Source organism: Geotrypetes seraphini, chromosome 1, assembly GCF_902459505.1.
Source record: "Geotrypetes seraphini chromosome 1, aGeoSer1.1, whole genome shotgun sequence".
In the NCBI taxonomy this organism is placed as follows: Eukaryota; Metazoa; Chordata; class Amphibia; order Gymnophiona; family Dermophiidae; genus Geotrypetes; species Geotrypetes seraphini.
The window spans coordinates 152,265,323-152,283,283 of record NC_047084.1 but is presented as its reverse complement, the minus strand read 5'-3'; the positions used below and the strand labels follow the sequence as shown (position 1 = coordinate 152,283,283).

At 40.5% G+C, this 17,961-nt stretch overlaps 1 protein-coding gene across 2 annotated transcripts in view; it reads left to right on the top strand.

Annotated features, from left to right (window-relative positions):
* Positions 1 to 17,961, top strand: part of ANAPC10 (anaphase promoting complex subunit 10) — a 131,952-nt gene that overhangs the window by 14,520 nt on the left and 99,471 nt on the right. Inside the window, exon 2 of one of the 2 annotated variants that reach the window (XM_033940016.1) lies at positions 4,268 to 4,388. The exons of the other annotated variant lie outside the window; for it this stretch is intronic. Coding sequence (XP_033795907.1) covers positions 4,274 to 4,388 — 115 coding nt within the window. The 5' untranslated portion in view covers positions 4,268 to 4,273. The remainder of the gene's footprint in view (positions 1 to 4,267; positions 4,389 to 17,961) is intronic. 2 annotated transcript variants of the gene reach the window in all.

Below are 17,961 nucleotides of genomic sequence, written 5' to 3'. Positions count from 1 at the left end.
ATTGGCAGGACCTTCCCCTGGTAAATCCGTGTTGGTGTGGATCACGTAGATTTTCTTCATCTAGAATTTTGTCGAGTTCTGTTTGATCAGTGTTTCCATGAGTTTGCACACTATGGATGTGAGACTCACCGGTCTGTAATTTTCTGTTTCTGTTCTGCAGCCTTTTTTGTGTAGTGGAATTACGTTAGCCGTTTTCCTGTCCAGGGGTACTCTTCCCGTGCGCATGGAAAGATTGAAGAGCACTGATAGTGGTTCAGCCAGAACATCACACAGCTCTCTGAGCACCCTGGGGTGTAGATTGTCTGGTCCCATGGCTTTGTCTACTTTGAGTCTTGAAAGTTCGTAGTAGACGCTACTGGGCGTAAACTCGAAATCCTGAAACAGGTCATTTTGGCTGTCTTTTGTCTGTAGTTGTGGACCAGCTCCCGGCGCTTCACAGGTGAATACTGAGCAGAAGTATTCGTTTAGTAGTTCTGCCTTGGTAGAATCAGATTCTGCAAAGTTTCCGTCTGATTGCCTGAGGCGTTCTATCCCATCTTTGTTTCTCTTCCTGTCGCTAATGTACCTGAAAAAGGATTTATCCCCTTTTTTAATGTTCCATGCTAGATCTTCTTCTGTTTGGAGCTTAGCCTCTCTGACTGCTTTTTTGACAGCTTTAGATTTGAACAGATAGTCTTCTTTTGCCTCCCTCTTCCCAAGATGTTTGTAGGTGATAAATGCTTCTTTTTTCTTTTTCATGAGTTCCGAAATTTCCTTGTTGAACCATTGTGGTCTTTTGTTTCTCCGGCGTTTGCTTACTGTATTTATGTAGCGGTTAGTTGCCTCGTTCAGTATGGATTTCAGATTTGACCACATAGTTTCCGGATTGTCGGTTTCTGCATGGTTATGCAGCTCTCGATGGACAAAGTCTCCCATATCCCAGTGTTTCGGGATCTCAATGTGGTTCTTGCTCAATTGATGAAGCCTCCGTTTGAACCAATGTTTACGACCCATCTGAAATATCTCACTTGGAAAGTGGTCTTCCTAATTACTCTCACATCTGCTCGCAGTCAGTGAGCTACAAGCTTTAGTAGCGGACCAACCTTTCACAGTATTCCATCACGACAAGGTGGTCCTCTGTTCTCATCCTAAATTCTTACCAAAAGTTGTTTCAGAATTTCATCTCAATCAATCCATTGTACTTCCAGTGTTTTTTTTTTTTTTCAAAGCCTCATTGTCACCCAGGAAAAACAGCTCTTCATACTCTGGACTGCATGCGTGCTTTGGCTTTATAAAGGATTAATCCACATAGATCTTCTCTTCAACTTTTTGTCTCCTTCGATCCAAACAAGTGGGGCATCCAGTTTGTAAGAGAACCATCTCTAACTGGCTAGCTGCTTGCATCTCATTCTGTTATGCATCTAGAGGGTCGAGTCACAGCCCATAAAGTTAAAGCCATGGCGGCATCCGTAGCTTTCCTTAGATCTACTCCTATTTTTTCTGCTTTCTTCTTTTACCCATTTGTATTGGAAAGTACTTGAAGGGTGGGGGGAGGGAGAGGGGATAAAAATATGTTTAGAATATTATGTATTAGATATAAAAGTGATATTGTGTATTCATTAGTTGTATTTCAATATTTTGTACACTTCATGTAAAATTTGAAAATGAATAAAAATTATTAAAAAAAAAAAAAGATCTACTCCTATTGAGGAAATCTGAAAAGCTGCCACTTGGTCCTTGGTTCATACATTCACCTCTCATTATTGTCTGGATTCTTTTTCCAGACGGGATGGCTACTTTGGCCAGGCAGTTTTACAAAATTTATTCTCCTGAATTACCAACACTCCCACCATCCCATTCTGGTTAGCTTGGAGGTCACCCATATGTGAAAATATGCTGCCTGCTTGTCCTGGGAAAAAGCACAGTTACTTATCGTAACAGGTGTTATCCAGGGACAGCAGGCAGATATTCTCACAACCCACCCACATCCCCTGGTTGGCTTCTAAACTAGTTATCTGAGCTGAGGAGACACGTGCCCTACGTCGGACGGGAAGATACTCGCGCATGCACGGTGCGGCAGTCACGAACTTTCTAAAAGTTCTACAAGCAAGTCTGCTTGTGAAGCTGTCCGCATTGGAGCGCCATGGTTGACGTCGCCCATATGTAAGAATATCTGCCTGCTGTCCCTGGATAACACCTGTTGTGGTAAGTAACTGTGCTTTTTTTTCCCATGGAAATGCTGAAAAGAATTAAAGAATAAGAAAATCAATATAAACCTATCAATTCTAGTTCTGTAAACCACTCCACATTCCTCAATAATGAAGCTAGGTTTTAATAATGATATTGTTAACTAATGTTTTATTGTGTTTGTCTTGTAACATATCTAGCATTTTTAATATGTATGCATGTAATTTTGTAAACCGCATAGTTTTTATGCAGTATATAAATTTTTAAATACTGTAAATAAATATAAATATTAAAAACTTTAGTATCAAGTTAGGAACACACTCATCTTCCACTGGAAACACTTTGTGAAGTAACATAAAATCCTGCAGAAAAGACACTCAGAAATAAGCAAACACCTTTCCAAAATGGTACTAACTCCTATGATTAAAACACCAACTACCTACTTATGAAAAGGCAACACTACAAACATTGCACCAGGCCCTACAAAAATCAATATACCTCTTATTGGAGAAACTCAACAAATCAAACTGCTAGAAATCTCTACACAGGAATTACACAATATTAATCTATCATCTCGGGCACCCTCATCTAATATAGAATAAGAGATCACAACTTAGAACCAGAAAATGCAGAATAAATTAAGGCCCTCTTTTACTAAGCTACGGTAGAAGCTTCTACCATGGTCCAGGGCACTAAATGTTTTAGATGCTGCTCCGGTGCAGATAGGAGTGTTGGAGCATCTACCATGGTTTAGTAAAGGGGAGGAGGGTAAAATAGAAACTTTATTTATCAGTAGATAGAAAAAGAAGCCCTAAATGGCATAAACTGCTCAAAATGTATCAAAATGTCTTATAAATACACAGTAATGTCTATTTCAAAAGAGAAGAAAAAGGATCTTAGAAATCTGCTCAGAATTTTGCATTAAAGAACTGATCTGAGACTTATCAGTTCCAGATTTCAGTCATCGATCCTGAAAAAATCTCTTAACTCAATGTACTCACAATCGAAGAAATTAAACTAAACTAAAGTAACATACAATAATTGCCATTTTAAGCCAATCAGGGCCTTAAGCCTCTCCCAGTGCATCCCAAGATGCATTAGGAGGGGGAAGACCTGCCATTCTCGGCACACAGCCCTATAGGCAGGAAGGAATGGGCTTCCCTCCTGCCAATTTTTCAGTGGAAGGTACAGGATGTATGGGAGGTATTGGATTTTGCAAGGGGGCTGTTCCATGATGTCGGTGATGTGTGTGTAGGGTGGCCAGAAATGTTGAGGGGAGGGGTGGAGGGCTCCATGGCTCAGTTGATCGTGGCAGGGAAAATCCACATCAGCTGAGCCGGTTAGGAATCTCTGAAACCAGCTCAACTGATGGGTATTCCTTCTGCGATCAGACAAGGTAGTTGGATACATCTACAAAACTTGCTTTGGTGCATTTTTCATGGGAAGGCTTTTTTTTAAAATGGCCAAAAAGATATCCTAAGGACCAAAACTTAGGTCATTTTCAAAAATAAAAGGTAGACATCTGGCAGCTTTGAAAATGGACATTTTTTCTTCTCATCCAGCCAAGCACAGCACCACTCACCATACCAGCTCTTCCAAGCAATCCTTATCAGTCTTCTCAGCTTCTCCCGGGGTTCTCCTTAACCCACGGCTTCTGAGCTTTCTCTGCTTAAGGAAGTCTCTTTGTGGAGGCTCTCACCTTCCCACAGGTGGTCCTCTCCTAGGGCCTCTCATGGGGACCTCCCAGAATGAACTTCAGATTGGGCATATGAAGCTCTTCCTGCCTGGGTTCCACCCCATGACTTGGCAGGTTAGCCTGTTCATGCAATTCAGCACCACCTGCTGGATGAGGGTTGAGCTCTGAACTACAGAGCTCAATGTATTCTGGACCCTGTAGTTTACCCGCTAATTGGCCAGCGCCCTCTACTGCCTTGTGCCCCCCAACATAACATCACTCGTGAGGGAAAATCCCCGACTCCCTCACAGATGATCTAAATATGAGCTGCTTCAGCTCTATTGTCTATGATGCCATAGTTTGTTTTTTTTGGGGGGGTTTGGTTTTTAATCACCTCCTTGTCTTGCATCTTTGGTTTCTTTATAGTGAGAAATGACTACACCCAACAAGACACCACCTGGAGCTGACCCCAAACAGCTGGAAAGGACTGGAACTGTTCGAGAAATAGGTTCACAGGCTGTATGGTCCCTGTCATCATGCAAACCAGGTAGATAACCATTGGAGAACATAGCAAAACAAACTTATACAACTCTGACATTTCTGCTATCTACTTTCACTTCATTTGACACACTCATTTAGAAATGAAATGTTTTTAAAATATTCTTTTTAATGCATTATCTGGTTATTTTAGAAAACTGAAATTATTTTTTTAGGGGTTTAAAAATAAATTTAATATACACAGAGCATTTACAACACTGTGGTCACTGCAATGACAACTATCATATATTTATTCTGTTTATTTGGATTTTACCGTATTTTCGCGGATATAACGCGCGCGTTATACGTGATTTTACGTACCGCGCATACCCCTCGCGCGTTATATGCCTGAGCGCGGTATACAAAAGTTTTTAAACATAGTTCCCACCCCGCCCCGACGCCCGATTCACCCCCCCAGCAGGACCGCTCGCACCCCCACCCCGAACGACCGCTCGCACGCGCTCCCACCCGCACCCGCATCCACGATCGGAGCAAGAGGGAGCCCAAGCCCTCTTGCCCGGCCGACTCCCCGACGTCCGATACATCCCCCCCCCGGCAGGACCACTCGCACCCTCACCCCGAAGGACCGCCGACTCCCCAACAATATCGGGCCAGGAGGGAGCCCAAACCCTCCTGGCCACGGCGACCCCCTAACCCCACCCCGCACTACATTACGGGCAGGAGGGATCCCAGGCCCTCCTGCCCTCGACGCAAACCCCCCCCCCCCAACGACCGCCCCCCCCCCCAAGAACCTCCGCCCGTCCCCCAGCCGACCCGCGACCCCCCTGGCCGACCCCCACGACACCCCCACCCGCCTTCCCCGTACTTTGTGTAGTTGGGCCAGAAGGGAGCCCAAACCCTCCTGGCCACGGCGACCCCCTAACCCCACCCCGCACTACATTACGGGCAGGAGGGATCCCAGGCCCTCCTGCCCTCGACGCAAACCCCCCTCCCTCCAACGACCGCCCCCCCCCAAGAACCTCCGACCGACCCGCGACCCCCCTGGCCGACCCCCCACCCCCCTTCCCCGTACCTTTGGAAGTTGGCCGGACAGACGGGAGCCAAACCCGCCTGTCCGGCAGGCAGCCAACGAAGGAATGAGGCCGGATTGGCCCATCCGTCCTAAAGCTCCGCCTACTGGTGGGGCCTAAGGCGCGTGGGCCAATCAGAATAGGCCCTGGAGCCTTAGGTCCCACCTGGGGGCGCGGCCTGAGACACATGGTCGGGTTTGGCCCATGTGCCTCAGGCCGCGCCCCCAGGTGGGACCTAAGGCTCCAGGGCCTATTCTGATTGGCCCACGCGCCTTAGGCCCCACCAGTAGGCGGAGCTTTAGGACGGATGGGCCAATCCGGCCTCATTCCTTCGTTGGCTGCCTGCCGGACAGGCGGGTTTGGCTCCCGTCTGTCCGGCCAACTTCCAAAGGTACGGGGAAGGGGGGTGGGGGGGTCGGCCAGGGGGGTCGCGGGTCGGTCGGAGGTTCTTGGGGGGGGGGCGGTCGTTGGAGGGAGGGGGGTTTGCGTCGAGGGCAGGAGGGCCTGGGATCCCTCCTGCCCGTAATGTAGTGCGGGGTGGGGTTAGGGGGTCGCCGTGGCCAGGAGGATTTGGGCTCCCTCCTGGCCCGATATTGTCGGGGAGTCGGCGGTCCTTCGGGGTGGGGGTGCGAGTGGTCCTGCCGAGGGGGGAGAAGAATCGGACGTCGAGGGGGGGCATCAGGCTTTCAGGATGGGGACAGGACTTCAAGGGGGGACAGGCAGATCTTCAAGGGGGACAGGCAGACCTTCAAGGGGGACAGGACTTCAAGGGGGGACAGGCAGACCTTCAAGGGGGGACAGGACTTCAAGGGGGACAGGCACGGAGAGGCGGGGCAGTGCACCGAAAGTCAGGGCGGGTGAACGGTGAGTCGGGGCAACCAGAGGAGAGTCGGGGCAGTGCACCGAAAGTCAGGGTGAGTCGGGGCAACCAGAGGAGAGTCGGGGAGGGCGAAAGGAGAGTCGGGGTGGCCAGAGGAGAGTCGGGGAGAGCGAAAGGAGAGTCGGGGTGGCCAGAGGAGAGTCGGGCAGCATGCGCGTTATATGCCTGAGCGCGGTATAGAAAAGTTTTTGTACATATCATCGTGATTTCTGCGCGCTATACCCCTGTGCGCGTTTTACAATGGTGCGCGTTATATCCGCGAAAATACGGTACTTGCACCTTTATCAGTAGTAGCTCAAGGTGAGTTCCATTCAGCTACACTACGTATTTCCCTTTCCTGTTGGGAGCTGTTACTCCTCTTCTTTTTATTTTTTAGGGCTTGTTATCAATCCCCATGGTTTCTTCCTTTCTGTCCAAGGTGACCTTGGCATTCCATGTTAAGTCACCATCCAAGAAAAGGATTTAGGTGTCATTAATGATACATTAAAACATTCTGCTCAGTGTGTAATGGTGGCTAAGAAAAACAAATAGAATATTAAGCATTATTAGGAAAGGAATGGAGAACAAAACTGAGAATATTATAATGCTCTTGTATTGTTCTTTGAGGCACCTGCAATTTTGGTCACTGAATCTCAAAAAAGACAACAGAATTTGAAAAATTACAGAGAAAGGCAACAAAATGGTAAAGTTGATAGGCAACTTCCCTATGAGGAATGGCTAAAGAGTCTAGTGCTCAGCTTGGAGAAAAGGCAGCTGAAAGAAGATATAATAGAGGTCTATAAAATACCGATAAGAGTGGAATAGGTAGACATGATTCACTTGTTTATTCTTTCCAAAAATACAAAGACTATGGGATACATAGTTGTAAATTTTAAAACAAATCTGAGAAAATATTTATTTTTTTCTCTCAGCATGTAATTAAACTCTGAAATTCATTGCCAGAGGATGTGGTAAAAGCAGTTGGCTTAGGAGGGTTTAAAAAAAGCTTTCCTATTCCCTCCCCCCCATGATACACTAACAAGAGGTAGGGACTGATTTTTGGGTAGTGGGGATCGCATCTATTTCATATCCTCAGTGAGACCTCAGGAAGGAATATAGTGATCAAAATATTATTAGAGGTGCTGTAGAGATGTTTCTTGTATGACTGGATGAGCTATATTTATCTTTTTTTTTAGTTGTTTAAATTCATGCAGAAATAAATGGCTAGATTGAACCTAATGATTTCATTAACGCATTTCCCATTTTAGAGCAGGAATTTGTTCAGTTACTGACCAAATATAGTCCTGCCTCGACTCTGCTTCCTGCAGTCCAGCCTGGGCACTCAGCAGTCTCACAAGAGGTTGAGTCCTTGCCTGTACCTAGAGCTGAATCTACACACTCTTATGCAAGGAGTCCAGTCTTTGCGAGTGCTTTGAGATACCTTGATCCAAATCAAACTACTGATCAATTGCTAACCTACCCTTTTTGGCCCAAATCATAGAAAAATAGTTTTCAACCATATCTCTGACTTCATTGAAAAAAACCAAATGTTTTACACCCGAATCAAATAGGATTTAGATTACACCATTCCACCGAACATTCACTGATTGGACTCATGACAAACATTTTATACTACCTAGATCAATGGAAATTACCGTATTTTCCGTTCCATAAGACGCACTGGACTATAAGACGCACCCTAGATTTAGAGTAGGAAAACCAGAAAAAAAACATTCTGAACCAAATTGTGTACTAATATATACAAGGCTCTGCACCCTGTCAATCCTTCCCTGCCAGGCTGTTCATTTCATTTTTCATATATACACAGCAGATATAAATGATCAAAAAACTGACACATTTTTATCACTAAATTGAAAATAAAATAATTTTTCCTACTTTTGTTGTCTGGTGATGTGGGGACACTGAGGACGCCATTCTGAAACAGGGTGAAGTCAGCACACTGATTTCCTGGTCCCTGTGAAAGAAATGCTGAATCATTCCCTCTCTCCCCCTTTACCTGTCACAAATTAACCCTTATCTTAATTTAACTAGTCCTTATTTGGAAATGACATCAGCTGACAGGCCTTGGATATGTGCACAGACTCAGGGTTTGTCAACGTGTTAACCAGGCAGAGTTGAGGGCGATACAATGTAAATGCATGTGACTTTGTTTCCACCAATTTTTAGACATGTAATCGAGCATAGCATGGAAGTATAATAAAAGGGGTTCGGAGCTAGCCACTGGCAACGCCTCCTTCCCGACTTGTATCCTGTGTGTGTGTTCGCTGTGTTCCATCCCTACATGGTGATTTTATGAGTCTCTCTTTGTTTCTTTCTTCCTTCCTTTCTTCACTCAGGCCCAAGAATTGTCCTTTTCTATTCCCTCCCTCCCATGTCCCAAGTTCGTGCCCCCTCACTGCCTTCCAGCCTTTGTCCTTCATTCTCCCTGCTGCGCTGGAAACTGCCTTCCTCCCTCCATGCATGCTGAAACCTGCCTACCCTCCGGATTCCTCTTCCTCTGACCCCGGTCCACCATCACTGCACTGCAACTCAAAGAAGAGAACGGCCAGCGTGCAGCGATTGCATGTTGCCAGCCCACAAGCCTTCACCCGACGTCAGAACTGACGTCGGTTCTGATGTCGGGAGAAGGCTTGTTGGCCAGCGACATGCAATCGCTGCACACTGGCCCTTCCCTTCTTTGAGTTGCGGCGGCCTGCAGGGAGCAGTGGTGGGGAGCAGCAGCAGGCAGCAGTCAGCCCGCGTACCCCCGAGTGGGTCATTTTAAAAAGGTACACCGGGGTGGGTGGGGGGTGTTTTTTTTTTTTTTTTTAAGTTACCTTTGCATCATAAGACGCACTGAAATTTCCACCCAATTTTGGGTAGAAAAAAAAGTGCATCTTATGAAGCGAAAAATACGGTAGTCATACTTATCTCTCTTGATTTATCTTCTGCATTAGACACCATCGATCACAATTTGCAGTTAAAAAGATTAAGCTCAATAGGGATTTCAGACCAAGCACTTAACTGGTTCCAATCTTACTTCATGAACCGCTCCTCAAAAGTTATTATGGACAGCATGCCATCTGAAACCTCTACCTGTGAATACGGAATCCCACAGGGTTCAATATTATCCCCACTATTTAATATTTTTATGGTACCACTTATGACTCTAGGCCAATCAATCAGCTTTACCATGTATGCATACGCCAGTGATATACAGCTCATCCATCCAATAGACCCAGATTATCCAGTTGAAATTCAAACAATAAATAAAAAATTAGAAAAAATATACAAATGGCTAAATGACAATATGTTAGCCCTAAATATAAACAAAACAAAACCTATGCTCTTCTCAAGCAAAGAAGGCCATATATTGACTACTCCACCATTTCTCAAATCCACACCTTTTCAAATAGTACTCTTCGGGGGGCGTGGCTTGGACACGCATGAAGGAGGTCGGTTAACAGAAGAGCTCTATATAAAAAGTCCTTGAAAGAATAAAAAAGTCAAAAAAATTTGAAGAATAAAGATTAAATTTATGATAAAAATAAACTCGATGGCGTCAGGAAAGCAAAATAAAAACGACTTCGCAGTCTCTGGAAGCAGCAAAAGAGCAAAGCCCGAACAAGAGACAGGATCCAAAACCGCAGATCCAGAAGTAATGAAAGAACTTAAAGAAATCAAACAAATGCTTTCAATTCTCACAAAAAAAGTTACAGAATTAACAGATGATGTTTCAACATTAAATAAAAAGATGGATCTAATCGAATTAAAATCTAACGATTTAGAAGAAAGAATGATAACTGTGGAAGAGGAAATTCTCAACACAAAAACTGAAAAAAAGAAAATTGAAACACTTACTAAAGAACTGGAGGATTACTCAAATCGTGAGAGAAGAAGCAATGTTCGTCTGATAGGTTTACCGGAAGGAGCAGAAAAGGGAAATCCGGTGACCTTTATAGAAAACTTATTACCAAAACTACTTCCTCTACAAACTAAATATCCCATAGAGATTGAAAGAGCACATAGAGTGCCAACAAAGAGGTCAGAAAAGCATCAAGGACCGAGGCCACTGATATTTAAACTACTACGCCACCAACAGGTTATGGAAATTTTTCATCTTGCAAAACAGAGTAAAGGTTTACAATATCAAGATGCCCGTATTCACTTTGTCCCGGATTTTGCAAAAAGCACAGCAATTAAAAGAAAGAAACTGCTGGATTTGAGACCACAACTACGTGAACTGGGAGCAAAATTTGGTCTTGTATACCCAGCAAATATGAAAGTAACCATAGCAAACAAAACTTTAACCTTTGATAATGCTGAAGAGCTACAAAAATATATACTAAACCAGGAAATGCCAATGTCATCTTAATTTTCTTTATTTTATTATAATTCAAAAAATTTGAATGTCAAGTTTGAATGTCTTATAATATAAACAGGTAGGGGAAATGATATGTTTTTCATTGTATTAAGAAGAGCTAATATCACCTTGTATTTTTTGAAATTATTGATTGAATATAATAAGTATTTAGCAGATGAAAAACGGTATAGAATGTTTTTGACTCTGTTCAAAAAATTCCTTCAACGATCTTTTTACTAGAAATATGGATAGATTATACATTCTAGAATGGAATGATTCTTCAAATGATAAATTAACATAAGTATACAAGATCTTAGATAAAAGTAATATAGTTTTTAAACAAGGAAGAATATAATATTTATTAGATAATAAATAAGAACTTAAATATAAAAACGAGATATAAGCCCTTAATTGGTTTTAGAAAGTTAATAAATAAATTAACTATTGATATTAATACTAACAGATGCTGTAATGAGCAGATCCTAAATACTATTATGTGATTGAATCATGGTCCAGAGCTTTCTTCCTATGGAATGTATGTAAGAATGAATGAAGATGTATGTATATATAACCCACTTCTCAGAAGACAATACAGGAAGAATAAACCTATTAAAAATCCTTTCTCAGATTCAATGGAACTACAAATCCCAGAAGTCCTTGCAAAAGGAAATACATGTAAAGAATAACTCTAAAAACCGGATGAACTGTGAACAAATATGAATAAATAAACTACTAGACTTGATAATAAAGGATAAAGGATTACATCGGATGAAAGATCACAAAATAAACTAAAATTAGATCGTCGCTGGAACCGGAACTTATTCGGAATTAACAAACTATTGAAAAGAAATGAATAATACTCTGGATATAAAAAATACGAAAAAGAAGAAAGGAAGAAAAAATAATATTTACTTGGATGAATAAAGATAATGGAATGACACATCTTTAACTTTGATATATCTTAAAAATGAAACTAGGAAGTATGTTATATGAATGAGGTATGATTCTATATAATGAAGGAAGGAAGCTCTGGAACGGGAAAAAAAAAAAATCACATAGTACAAGTAGCACACATATGTGAAACATTGTTTATTTTCCAAAGAAATGAAACATCTCATTATATAATATATAAGTTTAAAAGAAATATAAGGATCTAGAATATATTCATAAACTTATATATTATTTAAAAATATTATAAAGAAATAGAATTAGAAAATATAAAGGTGATATATATGAATTTAAAAAAAAAAAAATTTACAATATTTTTCATATTATTTGAATTAATAAGATATACTAATAGTTATAAAATATGAAAATGATACAGAAAATAATATTTGAAAAGATTAAATTTAACATTGGGAAAAAAAAAAGGCAAAATGTTTAAATATTATATGGATTGTTAATGTTATTTAGTAATATTTGATATATTTGTGACTTATATCTGAATCTTAACAGGAAATGGACTTTTGTGGAGTGTTTTGATACCTGACCTAAGATGCGTGTTGCCAAGCATACACAGTTAATATTGGGGGGGAAGGGAGGGGAGGGAGGGAAGAGGGGAAGAAAGAGAATGGGAAAAATATATTATTACAATGTGTGGATATCTGAAAATAATAATCATATGATTTCATGTCAAATTTTAATTACAAAAGTAAATGGATATTAAATTTTTTTCAATTAATGTCAATGGCTTAAATCATCCTATAAAAAGAAAAAAATTATTAGGTTTTCTCCATAAGCAAAACGCAGATATTTATTTCCTACAAGAGACACACCTTTCGGACACTGAATCTAGGAAGCTAACAGAAGGATGGATATCAAAATGTTTTTATTCACTGGCAATAGGGAAGAAAGCAGGGGTAGCGATAATAATAAATAAGAAATGCAAAGCTGATTTTAAATTAATAAATTCTGACTCTTCAGGAAGATGGATACATATTAAAATGGATCTGGGAAATACAACCCTGGATTTATTTAATCTTTATGCTCCTAATTCGAACCAAATGGAGTTTTTTAATCAAATTCAACAGATATTACTACCACTGGCTACTTCTAACTTAGTAGTAGCTGGAGATTTCAATGCTGTAATGGATCCAATTGTGGACAAGAAACCAAGTAAAATCATAAAATCTTTAGGACTAGATAATTTAATACAATCTTGTAATTTAATAGATATATGGCGTATCCTTCATTTTAATGATCGAGAATATTCTTTTTGTTCTCAGGTCCATAAATCTTTTTCAAGAATTGATTATATATTTGTAACTAATAACATAGCGCAGCGTGTATCAAAAGCAGTTATAGATCCAATTATAATTTCAGATCATGCTGGTGTGTGGATTAACCTTAAGAATTATAATATTGATCAATTTAATTCAATATGGAGATTTAATAATGATTTATTAGCAGATTCGAAATTCTTAGAAGATCTTAAAGTAAAAATGCAAGAATTCTTTCAACTTAATTCTTCAGATGACATTAATATAGAAATTTTATGGGATGCTTTTAAAGCAACAATGAGAGGAAATATTATTTCTTATTCAGCTTTTATTAAAAAACAACTTAAAAAACAATATGAAGATATGGAAAAACAAATTAAATTATTAGAAAATAAATTAATTAAAAAATGGGAAAACAATACATTACAAGAGTTGTTAAAAGTAAAAGTTAAATATGAGATTTCTTCTCAATATGTGAGAAAAGACATTTTCAATAAACAAGTACAATATTATGGCAATTCAAATAAAGCGGGAAAATTATTAGCAAATTTTCTTAAAGCAAAGAAAAGAAAATCTAAGATTATTGCAATAAAAGATATACAAGGTAACACACATACCAGCACAAAAGATATTATAACACAATTTCTTGATTTTTATAAAGAATTATACACTTCTAATTCTTATAAAAATAAAGAACAAGAAGGATTAACATTCTTAAATTCCTTTCTTGGACCTAATATTCCGGATCATATAAAAGGAAGTTTAGAAGATCCTATATCTTTAAAAGAAATAGAAACAGCATTGAAGTTTCTTAGAGTTGGATCCGCTCCAGGTGGAGATGGGTATACTGTTGAATTTTATAAATCATTTCAAAATATCATTTTACCACATCTGTTAAATTTATATCAATATCAAATAAAGAATGAAAATATTTCAGGTACTATGGCAGAATCGATAATTATAGTCTTACCAAAACCAAACAAAGATCCTACTCTGGTTTCAAATTACAGGCCTATTTCGTTATTAAATGTGGATAATAAGTTAATGGCTAAAGTATTAGCACTTAGATTGGCAAAAGCTCTTCCTTTCATTATAGATGTACATCAAACAGGATTTATTGCTAAAAGACATTCATCAAATAATACTAGACTAGCATTCCACTCATTAAATTTAGCAAAAAATATAAATGATCCAGCTTTTCTAGTATCTTTAGATGCAGAAAAAGCTTTTGATAGAGTGGAATGGAATTTTATGTATCAAGCTTTACAATGGTTTGGTATAGGCTCCGGTTTTATTAAAATGATCCAGACATTGTATAGCTCTCCTGGTGCAAGATTATATATTAATAATAATTTATCAACTAGATTTAATTTGCATAGGGGAGTTAGACAAGGATGCCCTTTGTCTCCATTACTTTTTGATATTGTCCTAGAACCTTTATTAATTGCAATAAATAAGACTAAGGAGATAAAGGGAATCACGTTTTCCAACTGGGAATTTAAACTTTCTGCATATGCAGATGATATTTTATTATATTTAAGAGAACCGGATACTACTATTCCATGTATACTTAATTTATTAGAGAAATTCGGCACTTTTTCTGGATATAAAATTAATTGGAGCAAATCTGAAGTCCTCCCAATTAATGTTCATTGTACGAAAGGACTATTTGACCCATATTCATTTATTTGGAAAGAAGATGGAATAAAATACTTAGGAATTATGATCAAAAATACAATTGAAGACACAGTCAAAGAGAATGAAAAACTTTTATTGAAAAAAATAACAGAAATGTGTGAGCAATGGAATCCATTACATCTTTCTTGGTGGGGAAGAATTCAAACAATTAAAATGATGGTATTGCCTGTGGTTTGTTATCAAATGAGTATGATACCAATATTTTTTCAGGGGTCATTTTATAAAAAACTTAACAATATTCTTACAAAATTTGTTTGGTTTGGGAAAAGACCAAGAATCGCTTTAGTATCATTACAAAGACCAATTGTGGAAGGGGGGGTAAATTTTCCAAATTTTTATAGGTATCATCAAGCCTATATTTTAAGACAGGGTATGTATTGGATCCTCCCAGATCTCATGGAAAATGTACCAGATTGGCTGTATTTAGAATGGCAGCTCCTGTTCCCTTTATATCCAGAACATCTAATTACCATAACAATGCCTAGGAGATATAAAGATAACAGAATCTTTTTAGATACTTGGAAAACATTGAGATACATAAGTAACCTATCACCAGAACCAATAGCTAAATCTCTAAATCAATCAATATGGGTAAACTCCAGGATCAGAATTGGCGGATTTAAAATCATCTGGAAACAATGGATAAATGCAGGAATAAGAACATTGAATGATGTCATATCAGAAGGTTCCTTGCTTAGTTTTTCACAATTGCAAAATAAATTTGGACTAAATAAAACACAATATTTTAAATGGATGCAATTGAAGCAAGCCATTCAGGTAGGGTTCCCTGAATGGAAAGATCTTAATACCCAATATAGTTTGCAAGTTTTATGTTTCCAGGCGGATTTCTTGGGACACCAAGCCGCAAAATGGTATAAATTAATATATGGATTTCTAAATAAAAAAAAGAAAACTGGACTTAGGGATATTTGGAGCATTGAGATTGGACAGACAATTTCTGCATCTCAATGGCCAAGATTCTGGTCCTGGAGATTAAGATTAACAAAGTCAGCATCTATGAGTCAAACATGGATATTTTTATTACATAGAGTGTTATGGACCCCGACGCGCTTGCAAAAAATAGATAATACTAGATCTAATAGATGCTGGCATTGTAAAATAGAAGTAGGGACATTAGATCATTTAATTTTTTTTTGTCCTTGCATAAAAGCCTTTTGGAATTTAATTTGGCCCCAAATTAACATATTACTAGAAAACCATATTGGTCTCTCATATGATACCATATTATTTGGTACTGTAATGAGAACACAAAGTCCAATATCAGCAAACAATAACAAATTGCTTTTAATATTGACAGGAGTTGCCATGCAGCAAATCACACAAAATTGGAAGGATTATACCAAGCTAAATTATACATTCTGGTGGAACTCGGTGTGTCACATTTACAAAATGGAGAAAATATTGGCATTACAACAAGGAAATATAAAAAATTTTAAGAAAATATGGGATCCATTGACAAAATATTCTAAAGATCAGATATCTTAACACATTGATAATAATAATATAGGGTTAGGGAGGGAAATATAGAAATTAATATGAGGAAAAATGAAAAAACAAATAATAGGGGAAAGGGATTCAATATATATGATATGATATTGTACATACAACTATAATTATTATAAACTAAATATTATGCTATTCATTTATTGTAAGAATGAAAATTTTATAAATAAAAATTAAAAAACAAAAAACAAAAAAACAAATAGTACTCTTCATAAAACTATTAGGCATAATCTTGGATAACAAGCTCACGTATCAGCAAATCAGTGCAACAGTTCAACAATGATTCTAAAGACTACGTATGATTCGTTCACTACCAACAATTTTGAAACCACCATCAATCAACATACTAATACATTCATTAGTTATCTTAAAACTGGATTACTGTAACTCCTTATATAAAGGGATCACACAAAAGGAACTGAGAAGACTTCATACAAAATACCTCAATAAAATTTAAAATGAAAGCAAAAAAATACGACCATGTAACTCCACTACTTATAAAAGCACACTGGCTACCAAATTACATATAAAATACTACTCCTCACATTTAAGATCTTAAAAACAAACTCCCCTAACTTTATAAACTGACTATTAATCTCCTACACACCATCCAGATTGTTAAGATCTCAATCCCAACATTTACTTGCAATACCCTCTCTTTGCCACATAAAGTACGATACAACCCGATCTTCTATCTTTTCAGTAACAACTCTCACACTCTAGAACTCTGTTCCAACTTATATAAGAGAAGAAAACCAATTACCGTATTTTCACGCATATAACGCGCGCGCTATACGTGTTTTTACCTTGCGCGGTATACGCGTGAGCGCGCTATCTAAATTTTTTTTTTACATAGTTCCCCCCCGAAGTCCGATTCACCCCCCCTCCGCAGGACCGCTCGCACGCACCCCCACCCCGAAGGACCGCTCGCACGCACTCCCACCCGCACCCCCACCCTGAAGGACCGCTCGCACCCCCACAGCCTCCCGACCCCCCCCCCCCATCATGTAGAAGCTCCTACTGGTGTCCTGCTGCTTCCTCTTGGCGGTCCCGGCCCTTCTGTGAGCCCTGCGCCTGCTGCTTCCTCTTCCGGCGGTTCGCCCTTTCTCTAACGTCAAGCCCTCTTGCCCCGCCGACTCCCCGACACGATCGGGGCAAGAGGGAGCTCAAGCCCTCTTGCCCCCCTGACACGATCGGGGCAAAAGGGAGCCCAAGCCCGCTTGCCCCGCCGACTCCCCAACTCCCCGACAATATCGGGCCAGGAGGGAGCCCAAACCCTCCTGGCCACGGCGACCCACTACCCCCACCCCGCACTACATTACGGGCAGGAGGGATCCCAGGCCCTCCTGCCCTCAACGCAAACCCCCTTCCCCCCAACGACCGCCCCCCCCCAGCCGACCCGCGACCCCCCTGGCCGACCCCCACGACACCCCCACCCCCTTCCCTGTACCTTTGTGTAGTTGGCCGGACAGACGGGAGCCAAACCCGCCTGTCCGGCAGGCAGCCAACGACGGAATGAGGCCGGATTGGCCCATCCGTCCCAAAGCTCCGCCTACTGGTGGGGCCTAAGGCGCCTGGGCCAATCAGAATAGGCCCGGGAGCCTTAGGTCCCTCCTGGGGGTGGGGCCTTGGGCACATGGTCGGGTTGGGCCCATATGCCTCAGGCACCGCCCCCAGGAGGGACCTAAGGCTCCCGGGCCTATTCTGATTGGCCCAGGCGCCTTAGGCCCCACCAGTAGGCGGAGCTTTGGGACGGATGGGCCAATCCGGCCTCATTCTGTCGTTGGCTGCCTGCCGGACAGGCGGGTTTGGCTCCCGTCTGTCCGGCCAACTACACAAAGGTACGGGGAAGGGGGGTGGGGATGTCGTGGGGTCGGCCAGGGGGGTCG